Raw genomic sequence first — 23,251 nt, 5'->3', positions numbered from 1 at the left:
TTGCGAATAATTCTCTAAACACGATGAACAAATAAACGGCTTAATAAGTTGAGAAAAAGGAAATACAATAGTCTCACGATAACGGGGAAAATCTCCCTTGAATTAACCCTTAACTGAAATGAAGAAGTTAGCTCCGAACAGCCATGAAACGTATATGTTTTTCTACTTGAAAAATAAAATGTAAAAACTGATGTTCAAACTTGGAACTCTGGTGTTCTTAAGTCTATCACGATTCCTAAATGTAAGGAACTAAATCCCTTCAAATTAGCTCTAGAATCCTCCTTCCATTTTGAAATTAATTGCATCCTCATTAGTCTCCTACAAATTTGGGCTTTAGTTGAAAATCTTGTTCTCAAATCGTCCAATCCGGATCAGGAAAGTAATCCTATTCGGAGTAGGAAACTGCCAGCCCGTAACTGCCTTAGTCTTGTGCAAGACTAACTCCGACTCAGACCACTTTTTGCCCAATCAGCTCCGGATCACGAACCGACATCAGCTCGACCCAAATTAGGCCCAATTTATCTCCCTTTAGTCACCATTGGCCTGTAGAGACGAAGATACCAAAAACAAGCAATAAAGCCCGCAAAAATGACAAAACATGATAATTATAAAGCAAAAAAGTGGGATTATTTATTGTTGAAGTATGCACTCATCAAACACCTCACACTTGCTCAATGCTTGCCCTCAAGCATACCAGATCATGGTATTAGCTCCGCATACTCTTAGGTTGTCTTATCATTCGTTCCTAACCCCCCCAAGCGTTATAAAGACATTGACTACCAATCATCCAAATGAAGAATCTTTCGAATTTTAGAATACTTCTAACTCCCAAAAAACGTCTCAACAACATCACACGTAATGTGTAAAACAAGAACTAGAAGCAACAACACCCTCACGTGATCACTCTATGCACTCTTGTGTTTAGGCTTATAATTCATTTTATAGGATTCACTCAAGTCACAATCATAGAATGTAGTTACCATAGGCTTGCCAATCAATCGAACCTCCACCACATAGTATGAATTCGAGCAGAAAATCAAAGGGACTTAACAAGGGTGTAACGTAGGTTCGGCTCGTGGGTTGGAAAAGAAAGGGGGAAAAATTTTTAGGGGATCCGAGAGTAGTAAAATAGTACAAACTAGGCCAAAACAAAAGTAAAACTGCATATTTACAAGTACGAGGTTAACACACAAGACGACAAACTCATAATCTCACATGAATATCTAGAAAACAATTCGAGATAATCATGAAAACTAATGAGAACATAAACAAAAGAAACTAAAACAGTAAACGAACAAGGACATGCAAATGTCTGTAACTTATTTATTCTTTTCTCCTTTTTTTTCCTTTTTTTTCTTTTCTCTGCCTCTTTTTTTTTTTGCATAACCACAATTAGTAATTATAGAGCACAACAGTTTGTTCATTAGTACAGAAATGCTTACTTGTGTCGCACTTTTTCAGGTTGTTGTGTCGCACTTTTATGCGACACAAAAACTTTGCATCGCTCTTGAGAGCGACACAAGCTACTCATCTGTTGTGTCGCACTTGTCAAGCGCGCGATACAATAGAGCGATAACTCTTGTGACGCGCTTCTAGAGTGCGCGACACAAGCTCCCCGATTAATCTGGTACACTTTGTATCGCTCCTTCCTCACGCGCGACACAAAATATTGATATTTTAAAAAAAAAATTACAAAATTTTCAAGCATCTAGCATAAAAATTTTTAATCAAAATTGAAAATAATAAAATAAATAAAAATTTGGATTGAAGAGAGCTATGATAGAATAAAAATTCTACACGAGGAAAATTTAAACAAAAATATAAGGAAAAGTTTAAACAGAGGCAATACAAAAAATGACTTGTTAAGTTACCAAGTCCTTTATCATCAATTACACATGAATTCATGTTCAAGCTCTCAAAATTGGTAAAACCTGCTCAAAATAAATAATAAAAACAAGAAAGCACTCTTAGAAATATCTATTGTCAAAAGTCTACACAAACCTACACAAACCATCAAACGCTTGAATTATAAGTATACCAAATGAAGATACATGATATCTGAGAAGAAATGGCCATCTCTTGTCATCAGGTAGCACTAATTCCTCTAATGCCTGTGAATATAGCAACACAAGTTTCATTCTTGTTTCTTCACTAATTTAGATTGACATTAAAGGATATTTATAATAGATATGAGGAATTACCTTAAGGTTCTCCTACTCAGGACCTTCCAAAGCATCGAAGTAGCGGTCTACAGGTAAAGATTCCTTCTGCATTTTATTCTCAACAGAATTCTCCGGTGAAGATTCTTCTTCGTGTGGCTTTCCATGTAGATATGATAGCTGCCTCTCAACTTTTCCAGACATTGTTTTGAAAGAATCAAATCTTTTATCTCTGAACTTAATGAGATGTATCTGATGAGTGATGGAAGAGATTCATGTTGCCTTGGTGATGATTCCATGGTTTCCATTATCAAACAGGTTCTACTAAGAGACTGTCATATGAAGTTTCATAGTTAGCAACAATATCTTTGATCAGGTAAATGAAAAGTTAAAATTAGGTAAATGAAAAGTTAAAATTTGCTTGAAGATTTGATTATTCTATGCCAGAAAGTAGAAAAAGAACTTCTTAATCATCTTTTATTACTGATCACATATACATAATATATGTAACCATCCAGTCCTGAGGAATCAACTTATACATGTTATTGGACCAGACTGATACAGTCTAACTATGCATTCTAGCTATCGAGACTTATCATCCATGGTTAACAAGTTAAAAATTAACCAAAAACAGCTCAAGCTTCAGATTCTTTTTCTTAAATATATAATCTAGCCTCAGATTCATCAAAGCTTTGTTCTGCATATACCTTAACTTATTTACAACTATAATTAAATGGGATAAAGTACCAAAATAGGCTTAAGGTTTTTGGGGAAGTATCAATTTAGGCTCAACGTTCAAAATAACACCAATATAGGCTTAACGTTTACAACATAATATCAATTTAGGCTTAACGTTTACAATATAGCATCAATTTCGGCCTCACGTACAAAATAGCACCAATATAGGTTTAACGTTTACAAAATAATATGAATTTAAGTTTAACTTTTGTAAACGTTAAGCCTGTATTGGTGCTATTTTGTACGTGAGGCTTAAATTGATGCTATATTGTAAACATTAAGCCTAAATTGATATTATATTGTAAACGTTAAGCCTATATTGGTGTTATTTTGAACGTTGAGCCTAAATTGGTACTTCTCCAAAAACCTTAGGCATATTTTGGTACCTTATCCCTAATTAAATCAAATTCCTCATGAACAAGTTGGAATCTTAGGAAAAGATAAAAGAAGAGAACAATATCAGATTGCTGGAATTTCTACCAATTTTCAGATGCAATAAGTGAATCAATCAAGTAACAAAGAGCATCACATTTGAATCACGCAACTCAAACTAAATCAGAAATCAATAAAAAGCCGAAATGCTAATAAAACTTCCAGTGCGAAGCATACTTGCCTCTCTCACACCCACAATACATTAGATAACATTATCTTTTCCAGTTATAAGTGCTCAATCTCACTGGACAAAATAATCATGAAACTACTGATACATACAGAACAACAAAATGCAAAAGAGTGACCAAGTTAACAAATTAAGGATTTTGTCAACAAGTTGAGAAATAGACATGAAATTCCGCTTATCATCTATTCCATTCGAGGGAATGGAAATAACTAAAGAAACAATAAGCACAATTTTGGTGTACAAAAACCAGAGCATTTTGAAGATTCTCAACTGGTGAAATTACCCTAAGAAAATCCTATTCCTCCCAACAACACATTTTTTCAAACACCAGTATCCCAATTTATTATATTTTGCCCAACTCTTGCGAACCCCTGCTACTGGAAATAAATTAAATTAATCAACAAATGTACTTGCAATCCATCAAGCATAGAATGGTAAACAAAATGAAGTGATGAGAAGCACCTCTCCCGCAGCATCAGCATTATCCAGAGCAAAACCCATAGCATCTTTTATCTGACTTCTTTCTAATGTTAATGCACGCAGTATATCCTCAAACTCATCCCTCTGTGCGTCAGTCAAGGTTCGCTCTGGGTCGATATGCTGAAAAAGCTCAATCCAGTAAAAAAAGTTCACTCAATATTGTAAAATAATATTACCACTAGAAATCACAATGGTTAACATACCCTGCTTTTTCTTGCCGTATATGTGAAACAGCAGATACTATCTCAACAGTATAAACCCTTGCCTGATCCTCACTACTCAAGACATGTCAAGAGGCAAAATTAAAACATGTATTATATATCTTCATAAGAAGTCCAAAAAGGTCATATATTATATTGTATACCTGAAGATCCCCTGCCGATAGAGATGAAAGAACAAATGACCTCCGTTTACAAAATCCAGGATCAAATAAAGCTTAGACTTGGTCTGAGAAGAATTCAAGAAGAAAACGATAAATGTTTTTCATAGAAGCACAAAAATACTAATCAAAACACTTATCAGAAACACATTCACGGTGAAAATACATTCATTCCATATGCAAATAAACAAATCAGTAAGAACATATGCTTTGAGCGAGACAATCAAATTGAATTGATGAGACATTGAGAGCATGAAGTACCTGAAAAGAGTAACGAAGCTGAACAATAAAAGGATGAATGACTTTAGAGAGAATATCCCTTTCAGCCTTCATGTAATCATCTCCCAACCTAAATTATGTGTCTAAAAAAATATCAGACAGACACATAAAAGGATCTCAAAATCGCTAGGGCTAATCTAACTCCCAACATGCTCACTCTTCCCTTTGCCATCATCTTCAACAAATTCGCTTTTTCGCTATCGAGATCCTCAACCTGGATTTGGACAGGGAGGGAAGAGGAAAGGGTATAGCGAGGAGAAGGGCCTAAGAAGGAGTGGGACTGATTCTGGATAACAAGCGGTTCTGCGATAAAAGCAGAGGAAGAAGAGGAGGAAGGGGTTGAAGTTGAAGGCGATTGTGATTATGATGGGTTAGGGTGTGGGGTTAATGGGCCAAATACATCAGAGAAATCGAATTCAGGGGGGCGGTGGTGGAGTTTGGTGGTGTGATTGTGAGCTTCTTGAGATGAGCGGATAATACAGAGTGAATGTTTTTCTTTTGCGAATTGGAAACCATTTTAGGATTTGAGCTTCATGATGTGGAAGGATGAAGAGGAAGAAAAGAGTCTATAATGAAAGAGAGGACTGACGGCTGCCAAATGATCCCTAACCTAATTCACAATATATAATAGGCTTTTTATTCTTTTAACCCCTCTTATTTTGTTTATTCAGGTTTAAGTCCCTGCTAATCCAATTTTTGTTCAAATCAACCCCTTCCTGTTTTATAATTTAGTCCCCCATTGATTTATATACTTAGGAATCTGAACCTGTTTACTTTGTCTCCTGTCAATTAGACCCCTCCATGTTTTAATCATGTACCTAATTTTTTGAATTAAGCTTAATTAGGTCGTTCCAAATAGTAGTTTGTATTAGTTGTGTCACACTTTTAAAAATGAGCGACACAAAGATAACATACTTTTTGTGTCGCTTTTATAAAAGCGTGTCACAAAGATAACACACTTCTTGTGTCGCTTTGGTAAAGGCGCGTCACAAGCTTGTTCTTGTGTCACACTGTAAGACAAGCGACACAAGAAGTAACTTGTTTGTGACGCACACACTTCAAGCATGACACAAGTGATAACACAGAATACTTAGTTGTGTCGCATTTACAGAACGCGTGACACTAGTTACTCTGTTGTGTCGCTTTATCTTCAAGCGCGACACAAGAGGTGTGACACAAGTGAGCATTTCTGTACTAGTGGTTGTCTCTTCTTTAAAGAGCTTGTGGTTCAAAATATGACACGAAACACAAAATCAAATGACCCAACACTTTGTACAAACTTCAACTGGACTCTGAAGGCTTAAAACTTATCTTTGGCCAAAGGAATAAACAATGTATCAAGAATGAGGAAAAGGCTCAAATTGGCAGTCTAAATGCTGGTTAAATTTTGGTAATTTTTTCTTTTTCAGGGTTCAAAAGCGTGGAAAGGTTAATAGCAAAAGAAACCTAATGCCCTTATCATTTTAACAGTTCGAATTCATCAATCGGGTCTTGAAACGTATATCATGGCAAGTTCTAGAACTAACATACTATGCGGACGCACTCAGAAAAGAAAATAGAGCAAATGCGTAATGTGTTTGCTCTTTCCATTAGGCTCAAATGCTTATCAGAAATGGGGTGTAAAGTGGTGTTGCTGCTTCTAAGTCAACTGATTAAAACGGGTTTTCATGCAATGTTGGAAACAATTCAGTTTGTCAGCGTGTAGGCAAAACATTTACTTGACTCTAACTGTTCAGAAAGGTACTCGCAAGACTCGATAACACTTAGGGGATTTAGTACTAAAATAACAAGTAACTTTATCAACTATTTGGAAGATAATGAGCTAGCAATGGTAAAATCTCAATGAAACAAAGCAAAGGGCAGCCACCTCACACTAGTTCAAACATATTCCCTTTTTTTTCGAGGCGATTACCTCACACTATTCTAGACTTATACCAATAGTTGCACAGATTTCCAGCCTAAAGAATGTGTGTTAGACATGTACAAAACTACTAACAGAATGGACAGCAAAACATCTATAGAATGCAACAACCATATTCACATGAAAGCACTTCTAATACATCATCCCTCCCCCTCTTTTCTCCTCGCACCGTCCTCGGTGCGGAATTTAATCAATTAGGGGCAAGGGCAGCAACCTCAACAACCAATTAAATGAGAAGACAAAATATAAACAAGTGATTGAGAAGCTTACTGCCCTTTTAAGGGAGGGGACCCCGAGCCTCAATCTTTCCGAGGGAAAGGTGGGTCAAAATTGACCGACTTGAAATATGCTTCTTGGTTAGCACGCATCTCTCGAATTTCTTGTAATATGCGCTCTTGGGTGCATTGAGAGGCTTCCACGGTGGTAGTAGTGTCTTGGACGAGTTCTCCCAAGGTTTGTAGTTGACCTTGTATAATCCGAAGATCCGAAAGGGGCGACTCAGTCGGGGCTTTTCTTGCCGCTGCTGCCTTGGTGAAACAGGGACGTTGGCTTGCTGTTTCAGTTCCATCAGTACCATCATTGGGCAGCAACTCCTTAGGTGTTGCCAATTTCCCTGCATCCACAAAAACAAAATTTTGCCCTTCTCGGCGTAACAACTGCATATTCTGTAAAACTTTCAAACTAAGAGGCGGCGTAGGGCATGAAATGTGTTTATCCGTGTGTGCTACATCAAAATCACATAGGTGCAATGCCAATGACGTTATCAAGTGTCCTAGATAGATGTACTTGGGCTTTTGGACTAGCTTTTGGAACTTGTCGGGTAGCCAATAACTCAGGTTCACTTTTTGACCTGTAACCATACACCACAAGAAAAATATTTCAGCTTTTGAAGTTTTCGTTGAATCTCTATTCCTAGCTGAGTAATTGACTGCTAAATACCTATGCATCACTCTGACAACAGGGTTGCGAAAATAGTGGGCTGGTGTTTTAGAGGGGATAAACTCAGGTGGAGACTCAATTGTGTACTCCTTAAAAATGTGTGCATCATCAAAGTTCGAAAGATAATCACATAGCATGTCAAGATAATCATCAGAGGCAGCAAAAGTAGCATTCATAAGTCCCAATGCAACATTGAACTCAATTATAGACAAGTGATGCTCTTTATCTAGCAACCTAAAGTGAATACATTTAGAGTGTATATCCAGGTTTTTTGTATCACAATGAAACATATAGGTGCTATAGAATTCGTGAACCAAGTCATCAAACACAGGGAATTTCGTGGCAAACAAATCTCTCCAACCAATTCCATCCACTAATCCATAGAAATCAGCATGCATTTTTAAATGTGTTAGAGCATCCTCATCAACACTATAAGCAGGGATAATTTTTCGGGGTTTCAAAGAATTATACCTCGCTGCTTGTTCGGAGTTGGAGAATGTCAGGGCACTTACATATGGAGTGGTGAGTGACCCGTATTTGCTTTTCCCATGTCTGAGCCGAGCACGTTTCTTCGATGGAACTTTCAGTTCTGGACTCGAGCTATGTGAACTTGCCGAGCTAGCTGAACCAATTGAAACTTCAGTGGCTTCGGTGTCTGAACTGGAAGCGGGAGTTGGAGTTTTTGCCCTTGGGGGTTTTAGCTTGTTTGTTGTCGTTTGCTTGCTGGATTGAGACCTAGTGGACCTCCTAGTGGTTGTGGGAGGGATGGGGTTCGGCTTCCGCTTCCGAGACTTTGTTGCAACTCGCGTAGGGGGTGTTCTTTGCTCTCTCGCCATCTCTATTTCAGTTACTAGAGTGGCTGGTGTTGGAGAATCGCCAATGGCCGGAGCAGATTTGCCGGCGACCACTAAACTCAGATTCGCCAGTGACAGGTGTTCCGTCGTTTGAGGTGATGGTGGTTCCGTCATTTGGGGCGACGGCGGTTGTGAGTGAAGGAAGTGAAAAGAAGGTGGCGGTGGTTCTTTGGTGGTGGGAGAGACGAAAATAAGATGGCGGAAGCTTAGGGTAGTGAAAGAGATGGACGATGATGGCGTAAGTGGGAGATGAAGGAAATCAAAGGATTGGAGAGTGGAGGCGGTGATGTTAGACTTTGTAGGATATTAAAGTGGAAAATTAAAGAAATGAAGAGTGGAGGCGGTGATGTTGCTTGAAGATGGTGAGTGGTTAGAGTGAAGAATCAAAAGAAAATAAATTGAAGGGAGTGAGTGATGGTGGTCGAATGGAAGTAGTGAAGGAGATGAAAAGAAATGGAATAAATGGAAGAGGAATTGGAAGTGGCGGTGGTGGGTTCAAAACCCTTGGTTTTATTTTGGTTTTTTTTTCACTTTTTACCCCTCACTTTTTACCGGTGACGGGTGTTCCGTCGTTTGAGGCGACGGTGGTTCCGTCATTTGAGGGAAATGAAAAGAAGGTGGCGGTGGTGCTTTGGTAATAGGAGAGACGAAAGGGAGATGAAAAGGAAGTGGCGGTGAAAGAAGGTAGTGCGAGATCAAAAGGAAGTGGCGGAAGCTTAGGTAGTGGATGTGGGAGATGAAAAAAAAATCAAAGGATTGGTGAGGGTGTTGTTGCTTTGTAGGATATTAAAGTGGAAATTAAAGAAATGGAGAGTGGAGTCGGTGATGTTGGTAGTGAAGGAGAGGAAAAGAAATGGAATAAATGGGAGAGGAATTGGAAGTGGCGATGGTGGGTTCAAAACCCTTGTTTCTAATTTTTTTTTTTTTTTTTACTTTTTACCCCTCATTTCTCTTTTTTTTTCTTCTAAACACTCTTGGGCTTTTATTAACTCCCCAACTCATTCTCTTGGGCCTTTATTCCTCCATTCTTTTCTTTTTCTTCAAACCTGTAAATCAAAACTCAGAACTTCTAACCCTTTGGAGAAGATGATGTTAGTTAAATCAGTTAACCTACATGGAATAAACAAAATAAAAAAAACAAGACTGAATATAAATGATAGATGTTAGTCTTGTGCAAGACTAACTCTAGGCTGCCTCCCAGTAGCGTCTTTAGTTAACGTCTTCGGCTAGACACATCCGAGTACTAAGGCTCATCTCCTGGGTCAAGGTACTGCACTGCTTCAGGGACTCCAACGGCGATGTTCTCATAGAATAATTTGAGTCGTTGACCATTCACCTTCTGCACTTTCCCATTCTCCAAACTCTGAATTTCCACAGCTCCATGTGAATAAACTTGGACGACTATGAAAGACCCTATCCATTTTGATTTTAATTTTTCGGGAAACAGTCTCATTCGAGAATGGTATAGTAATACCTTCTGTCCTACCTGAAATTGTTTTCGGACAATCATGTCATCATGGAACTTTTTAGTTTTCGTCTTGTATATCCTTGAGCTTTCATAAGCATCGTTCCTCAACTCTTCGAGCTCCTGGACCTGAAGTTTCCGGGCCTCCCCCGCTTCATCAAGGTTCATATTACATCGTTTTATCGCCCAGAACGCCCTGTGTTCGAGCTCGACTGGGAGGTGACAAGCACTCCCATATACTAATCGAAATGGAGTGGTTCCGATAGGCGTTTTGTACGCCGTCCGGTAGGCCCATAAAGCTTCTTCTAGCCTGGTGCTCCAATCCTTCCTTGTGAAATTCACTGTCTTTTCCAGGATGGACTTCAATTCTCTGTTTGACACTTCCGCTTGGCCATTTGTTTAGGGATGGTAAGCTGTTGACGTCCTGTGTTGTACGCCATATTTCTTCAAGAGGGCTCTCATAATCCGGTTACAGAAATGAGTTCCTCTATCGCTTATGAGTACTCGAGGCGTACCAAAGCTGCAAAAAATGTTAGCTTGAACAAATTGAATCACCGTTTGAGCATCATCGGCTCTGGTGGCCTTGGCCTTAACCCACTTAGACACGTAGTCTACATCAAGCAATATGTAAAGATTTCCAAATGAAATGGGGAATGGACCCATGAAGTCTATTCCCCAAACGTCAAAAATTTCATAAGAGTAAACCGGTGTAAGTGGCATTTGATCCCGCCGTCCTATATTTCCTGTTTTTTGACAACGAAAACAAGATTTGCAAAATATGTAAGCATCGCGGAATAAATTAGGCCAAAACAAACCACTGTTTAGTACTTTGCGAGTTGTTCTCTTTGGGCCAAAATGTCCTCCGCAAGCCTCTGTATGGCAAAACTTCAACACTGATTCCACCTCGCTTTCAGGTATGCACCGCCTTAACAACTGATCTGAGCAGTGTTTCCATAGGTATGAGTCATCCCAAATGTAATACTTGGCATCAGCTCTAAGTTTATCCTTTGTGTGCCTACTGAGATCGTCCGGAACAACACCTGTGGCCAAATAATTCACTAAATCAGCATACCATGGGGTTATTTCACTTACGCTAAATAAGTTTTCATCCGGAAATTCTTCATTCAACGGTGGTGCTTCTGCATTGTTGGGTAAACGACTTAGGTGGTCTGCCACAAGGTTTTTCGGACCCTTTTTTGTCTCTAATCTCGACGTCGAATTCCTGGAGGAGTAAAATCCACCGTATCAGCCGAGGTTTGGACTCTTTTTTCTGCATTAGGTACACTCTTGTCGATTCGCTGCCCTAGCACGGCTCCTACAGCGTGATTACTTGCGTCGCACATGATCTCAAAAGGACGATTCCAGTCGGGTGGTTGGATAATCGGTGCTGAAACCAACTTGTCTTTCAACAAATCAAAAGAATCCTTACATTCCTGGTTGAAATCGAATGGCACGTCGTTTTGAAGCAACTTACACACCGGCTGAGTAATCTTCGAGAAGTCTTTTATAAATCGCCGGTAAAAACCTGCATGGCCAAGAAAACAACGAACTTCTCGAACACTAACGGGGTAAGGTAAAGTTTGGATAACATCTATCTTTGCTTTATCTACCTCGATTCCTCTTGATGAAACAATATGGCCTAAAATTATTCCCTGATCAACCATAAAATGACATTTCTCATAGTTCAAAACTAGATTAGACTCTAGGCATCTTTTTAAAATTTTAACGAGGTTAAACAAACAGTGATTGAATGAGTCTCCATATACCGTGAAATCATCCATGAACACTTCAATTATTTGTTCAACATACTCAGAGAAAATACTTACCATGCATCGCTGGAACATCCCTGGTGCATTGCAAAGTCCGAACGGCATCCTCCGATATGCGAAAGTGCCAACGGGTCAGGTAAAAGTGGTTTTTTCCTGATCTTCCGGTGCCACTGGAATCTGGTAAAAACTCGAATAACCGTCAAGACAACAATAAAAACATTTTCCAACTAAACGTTCTAACGTCTGATCAATAAATGGAAGAGGAAAATGGTCTTTTCTAGTTGAAGTATTCAACTTCCTGTAATCGATACAAACCCTCCACCCATTCTGAACTCGGGTGGGAACCAATTCTCCTTTTTCATTAGCAACCACAGTGATTCTGGTCTTCCTTGGCACGACATGTATCGGGCTTACCCACTTACTGTCGGATATTGGAAAAATTACACCGGCGTCGTACATCTTCTAAACTTCCTTCTTAACAACTTCCATCATAGGCGGATTCAATCTACTCTGTGCTTCCCGTTTAGGCTTTGCATCGTCTTCGATGTGAATCTTGTGCATACACGTAGCGGGGCTTATTCCTTTAATATCCGCTATGGTCCATCCTATAGCCTCCTTGTACTCTTTCAAAACTTCAATCAGCTGTTCCTCTTAGTCTGACTCTAGTTTGTTGGAGATGATGATGGGAAGAGTGTTCTCGCTGCCCAAGAATGCATATTTGAGATGGCTGGGCATCAACTTTAATTCCAACTTCGGCACCTGCAAAACAAAGGGTAAAGGTTTCTTGTTAAAGGCTGTTAATGTATTAACTTTAGAAATCTTATCATCTTGTTTCAAGGCTGCCAATTCATGCATAACATCGCGTATATCTTCTCCCATCTCAAAGTTGATTTCACCCTCGACTCCGATGCTTTCTTCGACGATCACCTGCAACTCATCTTTACTAAAAAGCTCGAAAGCTCGCTGAGTTATCGGTTCGAGGATATCTATGCCACAAACTGAAGATACTTCATTAGGAAATCTCATGGCATCATAAACATTAAATTGAACAATTTTACCGTCAAATTCCATAGTCAGCGTCCCTTTCTTAACATCAATCTTCGTGTTAGATGTTTGCAGGAATGGTCTTCCCAATAGGATCTCCGACGACTCCGATGAACAGTTGTCGTCTTCCATATCGAGAACAAAGAAGTCCGCTGGAAAAATCAATCTGTTAACCTGCACCAAAACATCTTCCAACAGCCCCTCGGAGTAAACAATAGATCTGTTAGCAAGTTGAATAACGACGCCAGTTTCTTCAAGAGGACCAGCATTTAAAGAGGAATAAACAGACTTAGGCATGACATTTATAGACGCTCCTAAGTCACACATTGCCCATTTAATACTAGTATTCCCAATCTGACATGGAACATCGAACATACCTCCATCCTTACTTTTTTGGGGCATTTTTCTTTGAAGTACAGCCGACACATTGGCACCCATGGTGATCTTTTCATACCCAACTCTCTTAGTTTTATTAATGCACAAATCTTTAAGGAACTTAGCATATCGAGGAACTTGTTTAACAATATCAATTAATGGAATATTTACCTCGACCTTGCGAAATACCTCAAAGATGTCCTTCTCTTCCTTTTCCTTCTTCGATTTGTCGAACCGATTCGGGTAAGATGCTGGAGTAACTAAAGGAGGGAGTTTATCTCGCTTTTGCACTTCTTCTTCAAGAATTTTATCTTCCTCGACTACGTTCTTCTTGCTGGCTGGCTTGCTTAAAACGGGCTGCTCTATTTCTCTTCCGTTACGAAGGGTGATTGCGCTCACGTTTGGCTTTGGATTGTCCACCGGTTGACAGGGCATTTTACCTTGAGATTGAATCTCACTCAAAGCTATAGCTATTTGAGTCACCTGTTTCTGGAGTTCCTGCACATTAGTTGCAAGATTGTGGACAACATCAGTTAAAGGCATACCTGAGTTTTGGGTGGATTAGTGAGGCCGTGATTGATAATTTTGCTGTCTTGGTCCGTAGCTGAGGTTTGGATTATCACGCCACCCTGGGTTGTATGTATTAGAGTATGGATCGTACTTTCTTTGATTTTGCCCTTGGTACCCATTAAGTGCATTGGCTTGTTCAGAATTTTCTTCATACAAAATAGGGCATTCATCAGTGGCGTGTTCAGCGGCAGTACAAATCCCACACTTCTTCACCTGAGCCGCCTTTCCCAGAGCTAAGTTCTGCACAAGACTAGTCAGTTTATTCAATTTCTCTTCAATGTTAGAACTGCTTACCTCATATGCCTTCTTGGGACCTTCCTGAACTTTCCCAAACTGTTGAGAAGTTGCTGCAATTACCCTGATCAACTCCTTAGCCGTGGTTGGTGTTTTGTCAAGGAAACATCCTCCGCTTGCCGCGTCCACCATTTTTCTTTCCATGCTAAGCATCCCATCATAGAAATATTGGATTAGAGAATTTTCAGCTATCCCGTGTTGAGGGCAATTTTCACATAACTTCTTGAACCTCTCCCAATACTCATGAAGCGACTCCACATCTTTTTGCTTGATTCCACTGATTTCTCTCCAAATTAATGCCGCTCGGGAGGCTGGAAAATATTTATCCAGGAATGATTGTACCATCTGGTTCCATGTAGTGATGGTTCCTGATGGCAAATTTACCTTGGCTGCATCTTCTAGTGAGAATGGGAACGCTATCAACTTCACTTGTTCTTCCGTTACTCCTTGTGGTCTCATGCTGGAGCACACCACATGGAATTACTTAAGATGCTTATGAGGACTTTCACTTTCCATGCCCTGAAACTTGGGCAACAAATGAATCAACCCAGATTTCAGCTCAAACGACACATCCAAGTTGGGATACGTGATGCATAGGGGATGATTATTGACCTCTTGCGCTTGAAGTTGTCTTAGAGTTCTGTCTGCCATTGTTTCCTCTTCAGATTGTTCACTTTCTTCACTGGAAATTTCTTCTTCTTCACTAGAACTCGAAGTTTCAGCACCTTGTAATTTCTGTAACCTTACTTCCTTGCGAAGCCTCCGAGCCAGTAATTCTATTTCGGATTCAAAGAGAAGTTGTTCTAAATTAGTGGACCTGTTCATAAAAAAAATTAAATCAAATGAGATTATTCCCTGACAACGGCGCCAAAATTTGATGATGCACACATTTTTAAGGAGTACACAATTGAGTCCGCACCTGAGTTTATCCCCTCTAAAACACCAGCCTACTATTTTCACAACCCCGTTGTTAGAGTGATGCATAGGTTTTTAGCAGTCAATTACTCGACTAGGAATAGAGATTCAACAAAAACTTCAAAAGCTGAGATGTTTTTCTTGTGGTGTATGGTTACAGGTCAAAAAAGTGAACCTGGGTTATTGGCTAGCCGACAAGTTCCAAAAGCTAGTCCAAAAACCCAAGTATATCTATCAAGGACACTTAATAACGTCATTAGCAGTGCACCTATATGATTTTGATGTAGCACACACTGATAAACACATTTCATGCCCTACGCCGCCTCTTAGCTTGAAAGTTTTACAGAATATGCAGTTGTTACGCCGAGAAGGGCAAAATTTTGTTTTTGTGGATGCAGGGAAATTGGCAACACCTAAGGAATTGCAGCCCAATGATGGTACTGATGGAACCGAAATAGCAAGCCAACGTCCCCGTTTCACCGAGGCAGCAACGGCAAGAAAAGCCCTAACTGAGTCGCCCCTTTCGGATCTTCGGACTGTACAAGGTCAATGGTAAATTTCATCAATGGTGTACAACCTTTACCACATTTCACACTTTGGTGTACAACCTTCAATTTGTCTCACTAATATGTACGAACTTATAGGTGACCTCTCACTTTGGTGTACAGCAGGTAAAAATGACCAATCAACGCGAAGTCAACGCGCCATGTCAGCTTTGACCGGTCAAAAAGTAAAAAATTGATTCATCACATATGTTTTTACTAAAATACCCTTATTTATTTGAGTCTTCCTCCTAAAACCAAGCACCCTATCTTTTTCTCTCTTGTTATTACAACTCCATTAATTTAATTAAAATAATAATAACAATAAGCAAATACTACAAATAAATAAATAATAAAAACAAAAACATTCTAATTCAAAAATAGAAATATCAATTTTATTTTAACCAGTTGAGGGAGGATATTGACTAAAATCTGACCACGACGCCATCGGAAAATTAGAACCTGTGGGCTGGTTCTGGTTCTCATTTTGAGGTGGCCGGAAATAACCCGACTGATGATCTCCCAAAACCAGAGGTAATGAAGAAGATGCAGCAACTAAAGGATTTTCCGTGTTTAATAAAGAAGTAGAAAACGGCAAATTAGATTGTAGAGAAGCCAATTGCTGCTGATTATAAAACATCTGCTCAAGCAAATTCGATGACTGAAATCCGCCATCAACATCTCCGGTGCTCTGTAAAAGCTGCGAGTAATTCCAATAATCCCTCATCGTATCGGACTGAGGCTGAAATAATGGATGCGTCGGCGCCGGAGATGGAATTGAATGCAACTGAAGACGATTGATCGGGAATTGAGATACGGTAGCGTTTTGCATTGGCGGTGGTAATATCCGAACGTTTTCAGGGAAATTTAATTTAGCTTTGACCAAGTACCCTAGCTTTGACCAGAGACATTGGTGATGTTTAAGAGAGAGAAAAGCAAGAGAGAAAGATAAGGTACTTTAATGGTGGTTTTAGGAAGAAGACTCAAATAAATAAGGGTATTTTAGTAAAAACATATGTGATGAATCAATTTTTTACTTTTTGACCGGTCAAAGATGATGTGGCGCGTTGACTTCACATGGACCGGTCATTTTTACCTGCTGTACACCAAAGTAGGAGGTCACCTATAAGTTCGTACATATTAGTGAGACAAATTGAAGATTGTACACCAAAGTGTGAAATGTGGTAAAGGTTGTACACCATTGATGAAATTTACCCACAAGGTCAACTACAAACCTTGGGAGAACTCGTCCAAGACACTACTACCACCGTGGAAGCCTCTCAATGCACCCAAGAGCGCATATTACAAGAAATCTAAGAGATGCGTGCTAACCAAGAAGCATATTTCAAGTCGGTCAATTTTGACCCACCTTTCCCTCGGAAAGATTGAGGCTCGGGGTCCCCTCCCCTAAAAGGGCAGTAAGCTTCTCAATCACTTGTTTATATTTTGTCTTTTTATTTAATTGGTTGTTGAGGTTGCTGCCCTTGCCCCTAATTGATTAAATTCCGCACCGAGGACGGTACGAGTAGAAAAGAGGGGGAGGGATGATGTATTAGAAGTGCTTTCATGTGAATATGGTTGTTGCATTCTATAGATGTTTTGTTGTCCATTCTGTTAGTAGTTTTGTACATGTCTAACACATTCTTTAGGCTGAAAATCTGTGCAACTATTGGTATAAGTCTAGAATAGTGTGAGGTAATCGCCTCGAAAAAAAAGGGAATATGTTTGAACTAGTGTGAGGTGGCTGCCCTTTGCTTTGTTTCATTGAGATTTTACCATTGCTAGCTCATTATCTTCCAAATAGTTGATAAAGTTACTTGTTGTTTTAGTACTGAATCCCCTAAGTGTTATCGAGTCTTGCGAGTACCTTTCTGAACAGTCAGAGTCAAGTAAATGCTTTGCCTACACGCTGACAAACTGAATTCTTTCCAACATTGCATGAAAACCTGTTTTAATAAGTTGACTTAGAAGCAGCAGCACCACTTTACACCCCATTTCTGATAAGCATTTGAGCCTAATGGAAAGAGCAAACACATTACGCATTTGCTCTATTTTCTTTTCTGAGTGCATCCGCATAGTATGTTAGTTCTAGAACTTGCCATGATATACGTTTCAAGACCCGATTGATGAATTCAAACTGTTAAAATGATAAGGGCATTAGGTTTCTTTTGCTATTAACCTTTCCATGCTTTTGAACCCTGAAAAAGAAAAAATTACCAAAATTTAACCAGCCTTTAGACTGCCAATTTGAGCATTTTCCCCATTCTTGATACCTTGTTTATTCCTTTGGCCAAAGATAAGTTTTAAGCCTTCAGAGTCCAGTTGAAGTTTGTACAAAGTGTTGGGTCATTTGATTTTGTGTTTCGTGTCATATTTTGAACCACAAGCTCTTTAAAGAAGAGACAACAAACTGTTGTGCTCTATAATTACTAATTGTGGTTATGCAAAAAATAAAAAAGAGGCAGAGAAAAGAAAAAAAAAGAAAAAAAAGGAGAAAAGAATAAATAAGTTATAGACATTTGCATGTCCTAGTTCGTTTACTGTTTTAGTTTCTTTTGTTTATGTTCTCATGATTATCTCGAATTGTTTTCTAGATATTCATGTGAGATTATGAGTTTGTCGTCTTGTGTGTTAACCTCGTACTTGTAAATATGCAGTTTTACTTTTGTTTTGGCCTAGTTTGTACTATTTTACTACTCTCGGATCCCCTAAAATTTTTTCCCCCTTTCTTTTCCAACCCACGAGCCGAACCTACGTTACACCCTTGTTAAGTCCCTTTGATTTTCTGCTCGAATTCATACTATGTGGTGGAGGTTCGATTGATTGGCAAGCCTATGGTAACTACATTCTATGATTGTGACTTGAGTGAATCCTATAAAATGAATTATAAGCCTAAACACAAGAGTGCATAGAGTGATCACGTGAGGGTGTTGTTGCTTCTAGTTCTTGTTTTACACATTACGTGCGATGTTGTTGAGACGTTTTTTGGGAGTTAGAAGTATTCTAAAATTCGAAAGATTCTTCATTTGGATGATTGGTAGTCAATGTCTTTATAACGCTTGGGGGGATTAGGAACGAATGATAAGACAACCTAAGAGTATGCGGAGCTAATGTCATGATCTGGTATGCTTGAGGGCAAGCGTGAGGTGTTTGATGAGTGCATACTTCAACAATAAATAATCCCACTTTTTTGCTTTATAATTATCATGTTTTGTCATTTTTGCGGGCTTTATTGCTTATTTTTGGTATCTTCGTCTCTACAAGCCAATGGTGACTAAAGGGAGATAAATTGGGCCTAATTTGGGTTGAGCTGATGTCGGTTCGTAATCCGGAGCTGATTGGGCAAAAAGTGGTTTGAGTCGGAGTTAGTCTTGCACAAGACTAAGGCAGTTACGGGCTGGCAGTTTCCTGCTCCGAATAGGATTACTTTCCTGATCCGGATTGGACGATTTGAGAACAAGATTTTCAACTAAAGCCCGAATTTGTAGGAGACTAATGAGGATGCAATTAATTTCAAAATGGAAGGAGGATTCTAGAGCTAATTTGAAGGGATTTAGTTCCTTACATTTAGGAATCGTGATAGACTTAAGAACACCAGAGTTCCAAGATCAGTTTTTACATTTTATTTTTCCAGCAGAAAAACATATACGTTCCATGGCTATTCGGAGCTAACTTCTTTATTTCGGTTAAGGGTTAATTCAAGGGAGATTTTTCCCGTTATCGTGAGACTGTTGTATTTCCTTTTTCTCAACTTATTAAGCCGTTTATTTGTTAATCGTGTTTAGAGAATTATTCTCAATTGATTATTTGTTCTATGAATGATAACTGCAGGTTGTTTGTCAAATCGAATAATCATAAGGCTGATTTGGTTTATTAGAGTTTCACCTAAGACAACCAAACAAAGTAGCTATTGACTATTTGAACCAAGCTAGTTTCGTGTTTGGAAGAACGGACTCAAGTTTGACAAACCTGAGTTTGTATTCCGCGTGACATTAATACGAATCAAGCTGGGTTTATCTGAGTCAAATGAACAGATAAGTTAGTTTATAATCGCCGACGCTGAGAGACGATCAACTAAGATCAGGTTCTTCTATTTCTTAAGCTGTCAGCAAATTAAACCTTAGGCGTTGAGATAGGGTTGTTTATTGATTAGGAACAAGTTATTTGCCGTGCTTAAGGTTTAATTTAAATAACTTGTTCCTAATCAATAAACAACCCTATCTCAGCTCCTTAGGTTTAATTTGCTGACGGCTTAAGAAATAGAAGAACCTGATCTTAGTTGATCGTCTCTCAGCGGCGGCGATTATAAACTAACTTATCTGTTCATTTGACTCAGATAAACCCAACTTGATTCGTATTAATGTCACGCGGAATAGAAAGTGGGGTTTGTCAAACTTGAGTCCATTCTTCTAAACACAAAACTAGCTTGGTTCAAATAGTCAATAGCTACTTTGTTTACAACCTGCAGTTATCATTCATAGAACAAATAATCAATTGAGAATAATTCTCTAAACACGATGAACAAATAAACAGCTTAATAAGTTGAGAAAAACGAAATACAACAGTCTCACGATAACGGGGAAAATCTCCCTTGAATTAACCTTTAACTGAAATGAAGAAGTTAGTTCCGAACAGCCATGGAACGTATATGTTTTTCTGCTGGAAAAATAAAATGTAAAAACTGATGTTCAAACTTGGAACTCTGGTGTTCCTAAGTCTATCACGATTCCTAAATGTAAGGAACTAAATCCCTTCCAATTAGCTTTAGAATCCTTCTTCAAATTTGAAATTAATTGCCTCCTCATTAGTCTCCTACAAATTCGTGTTTTAGCTGAAAATCTTGTTCTCAAATCGTCCAATCTGGATCAGGAAAGCAATCCTATTCGAAGCAGGAAACTGCCAGCCCGTAACTGCCTTAGTCTTGTGCAAGACTAACTCCGACTCAGACCAATTTTTGCCCAAGCAGCTCCGGATCACGAACCGACATCAGCTCGACCCAAATTAGGCCCAATTTACCTTACTTTAGTCACCATTGGCCTGTAGAGATGAAGATACCAAAAACAAGCAATAAAACCCGCAAAAATGACAAAACATGATAATTATAAAACAAAAAAGTGGGATTATTTATTGTTGAAGTATGCACTTATCATGCCTTAACCTGGACGGGACTCAAAGAGGCGTGTTAATGATTGATTAGAAAACCCTCATATAAAAAACACAAATATGGTAGTCAATGCAAAACTGAACCAGGGATATATCATTTGCAAATCCACCCATAGTTTTTCTAAGTTCCATGACTTTGTCAAGCAACTTATTGAAAAAAAATTCAATATGAAAATCAAGCTCTTATCAACAGAAGGCCCATCTAGTTTGTATAATACCAAAATTGACATACCCATTGCACAAAAGAAAATCATATGCAACAGATATAAAAAAAAATCAATTTCAACATAAACCAAGAAATCAAGCAATTACGACCTAAAAATCTAATTCTACAGAATCATAGTAAAACTCTGCTAGGCCTTTGGTACAATGGCATTCCCTCATCAGTTATTCTCTTGAACGAAACTAACAACAAAATCAATTCTAGTTTCTTGTCTAGCAATATAACATGAATTAAAACATGAGAGGCATGGAAATAGCAACTGGAAAAGCATTAGTGACTCTACAGTCATAATACTCAAAACCATTTTTTTCCCTTCAAAGAACAGGAAAAACATTCTCAGATCTTCAGACCTCGAATCACATGCTCCCAAGGATCCGCATATTAATTCATTTGATCCATTAAGCAAATTCAGAAACATACTAAGAAAAAGAATTCATAAACTGAACCTGAAATCAAGTTTAAGGAAGAAGAATTCATGAACTCAACCTGAAATCAAGTTTAATAACATACGGGTACTAGAGTACATCTGGGTGCCCAGTCCTTACAATGCTCCGATTATCATAGCACTCAAAGCCATTCTAACCCAACTTGCTCTAATCAAGAAATTAGTTGCTCAAAATTTTAAGAAGAAAACAAATTTTTTTCCATTTATGAACAGCATAAATCAAATGATATGAACCAAAATTGGTAATATCCCAACAGAAGCTCCAAATCTATCTCATTTTATCTTGATAATCTACATTATACATTATATTCAGAAATTTAAGTAATGAGATAAGTGTATTCTAACAGTTTCAGAAAAGAGAGAGACAGAGAACTTACCAATGGAGTGTGGAACGACCGGCAATCGGAAAAGAAAAACGAAACTCAGTTACGTCGCCGATGACACCTACTTTCTTCGTTCTACGCCATTCCAGAGAAGAAATCACCGTCTCTTCGTTGTTCCCCACCTATCTCAGTCATTGATCGTCCATGGTTGCTCAAACAGATCCCTAGCGATTTCAATGAGAAAAGGAGAAAGGAGTCGGCTGAATCCCATATGTGTTCTAATTTTTAGGGTTTTTATTTATTTATTTTATATCTCTATGCCATCTGTTATAATTTTTATTTGGGTTGAAAATTAATTTTAATGACGTGTAATTTATTAATTGTTTTTAAGTAATGGTGTGATGAGTGGACTAACGGTGATATGCCAAATATACATACTGTTTAGATTAGGGTATTTTTGTTGTAATTTGAAAAATATAAGGATATATTTATATATTTATTTGATATAGGGGTATATACGTTAATCCGAACAAATACAATGACAAATATGTGTATTAACCGTTATCTAAACTATGACTGACCATGAACTACAATGAAAAATTGGACATTTTCTTCTCACCTAGATAACAATGGAGTGGTGAAAAAATAGTTATACATAGTACACTACCCAATATTGTTGATCAGGAAAACAGTAAGTTTATCCATTTTTTTTACACATTTTTCTTATTTTTGGTTTTCTCTCCCATTAATTTCTATTTTATTTCTCACACATTTTTTTTTTATTTTTTGTTTTCTTCTCCAATTAATTTCTATTATTTCTATACACCTAAAACTTGCTTACCACATGCTAGAGTAAAAACTTTTGAGTCAAAGGCTAGCTCAAAGTTTGGAAGACTTAGGATTTTGATGAATATCTACATTTGTAACACATTGTAGATGTATGTGTTGAAGCCAATATTAACTCAATTAAGATGTTTATAATAGAACCAAAAGTCACAATGGCCGTGTGAGGTAATTTTTAGTCTTTCTCTATTATCTTCTCTTTTTAGTTTGGCCTAATACATCACCAGTTCTCTGAATTTGTCCATAATAATAGATTGGTTCCCTCAACTTTATAAATGTCTCACCAGCTCCCTAAACTTGCTTATTTCGTATCACCGGCTCCCTAAACTTGTCAATAAAAATTAATTAGCTCCCTGAACTTTGCAAGTGTCTCGCCAACTCCCTAAACTTGCTTATTCTGTAACAACTAAATACAAAAACCATAATATTAACTCGGATTAAGGTGCAAAAATTACCCCTAACGTTTTGGGTCGGGAGTAATTTTACCCTAACATCTAAACTAGTGTAATTTTACCCCTAACGTCAGAAGCCAAAAACAATTTTACCCCTAACATTGATAAATTGCGTTAATTTGAGAAATAATGCATCAAACTGTATTCTCAGTCATGAATTTTATCATCTACACTATACATGTGCATCATTTTATCAATAACAAATCACAAACATATGTTGGGACGTGAAAAAAACTATACTTTCTTTTGTACGAATTGGACAAAAAAAAATTCAAAAATTTCACCAAATTTATAAATTTGCTATTGGCTACTAACGCTAGGGGTAAAATTACACCATTTTAGGCATTACAGGTAAAATTACTCCTGACCAAAATATTAGCGGTATTTTTTCACATTAACACCATTTTAGTTTTCTTTCTTCTTTCTGCTCATGCCTGAATTCAATTACTTTCTTGTTGAA

General features: G+C 38.2%; 1 protein-coding gene across 12 annotated transcripts; it reads right to left on the bottom strand.

Moving 5' to 3' along the window:
* Positions 1–1,777: 1,777 nt before the first annotated feature.
* Positions 1,778–21,773, bottom strand: LOC136223371 (serine/threonine-protein kinase AtPK1/AtPK6-like). 12 transcript variants are annotated; one of them, XR_010685927.1, is made up of 9 exons: positions 21,551–21,773; positions 13,886–14,702; positions 7,986–9,414; positions 6,846–7,425; positions 4,361–4,443; positions 4,200–4,271; positions 3,979–4,116; positions 2,202–2,491; positions 1,778–2,111 (listed from the first exon to the last, which is right to left on the bottom strand). XR_010685927.1 is itself a non-coding variant. In XM_066011322.1 (9 exons), exon 3 carries the CDS (start codon positions 8,480–8,482, stop codon positions 6,875–6,877), a length of 1,608 nt encoding a protein of 535 aa, XP_065867394.1. In that variant the 5' UTR covers positions 8,483–9,414; positions 13,886–14,702; positions 21,551–21,773; the 3' UTR covers positions 1,778–1,931; positions 2,039–2,111; positions 2,202–2,491; positions 3,979–4,116; positions 4,200–4,271; positions 4,361–4,443; positions 6,846–6,874. The 12 variants fall into 12 exon arrangements, 7 of the variants coding, with proteins under 7 accessions (XP_065867394.1, XP_065867395.1, XP_065867390.1 ...); XR_010685928.1 differs by having other exon boundaries at positions 8,027–9,414; XM_066011322.1 differs by having other exon boundaries at positions 1,778–1,931; positions 2,039–2,111; positions 6,846–9,414.
* Between the last annotated feature and the right edge of the window lie 1,478 nt (positions 21,774–23,251).

Source organism: Euphorbia lathyris, chromosome 3 (assembly GCF_963576675.1).
Source record: "Euphorbia lathyris chromosome 3, ddEupLath1.1, whole genome shotgun sequence".
Classification (NCBI taxonomy): Eukaryota; Viridiplantae; Streptophyta; class Magnoliopsida; order Malpighiales; family Euphorbiaceae; genus Euphorbia; species Euphorbia lathyris.
Note: the sequence above shows the minus strand (reverse complement) of the source record. Positions and strands in the feature narration are given on the sequence as shown.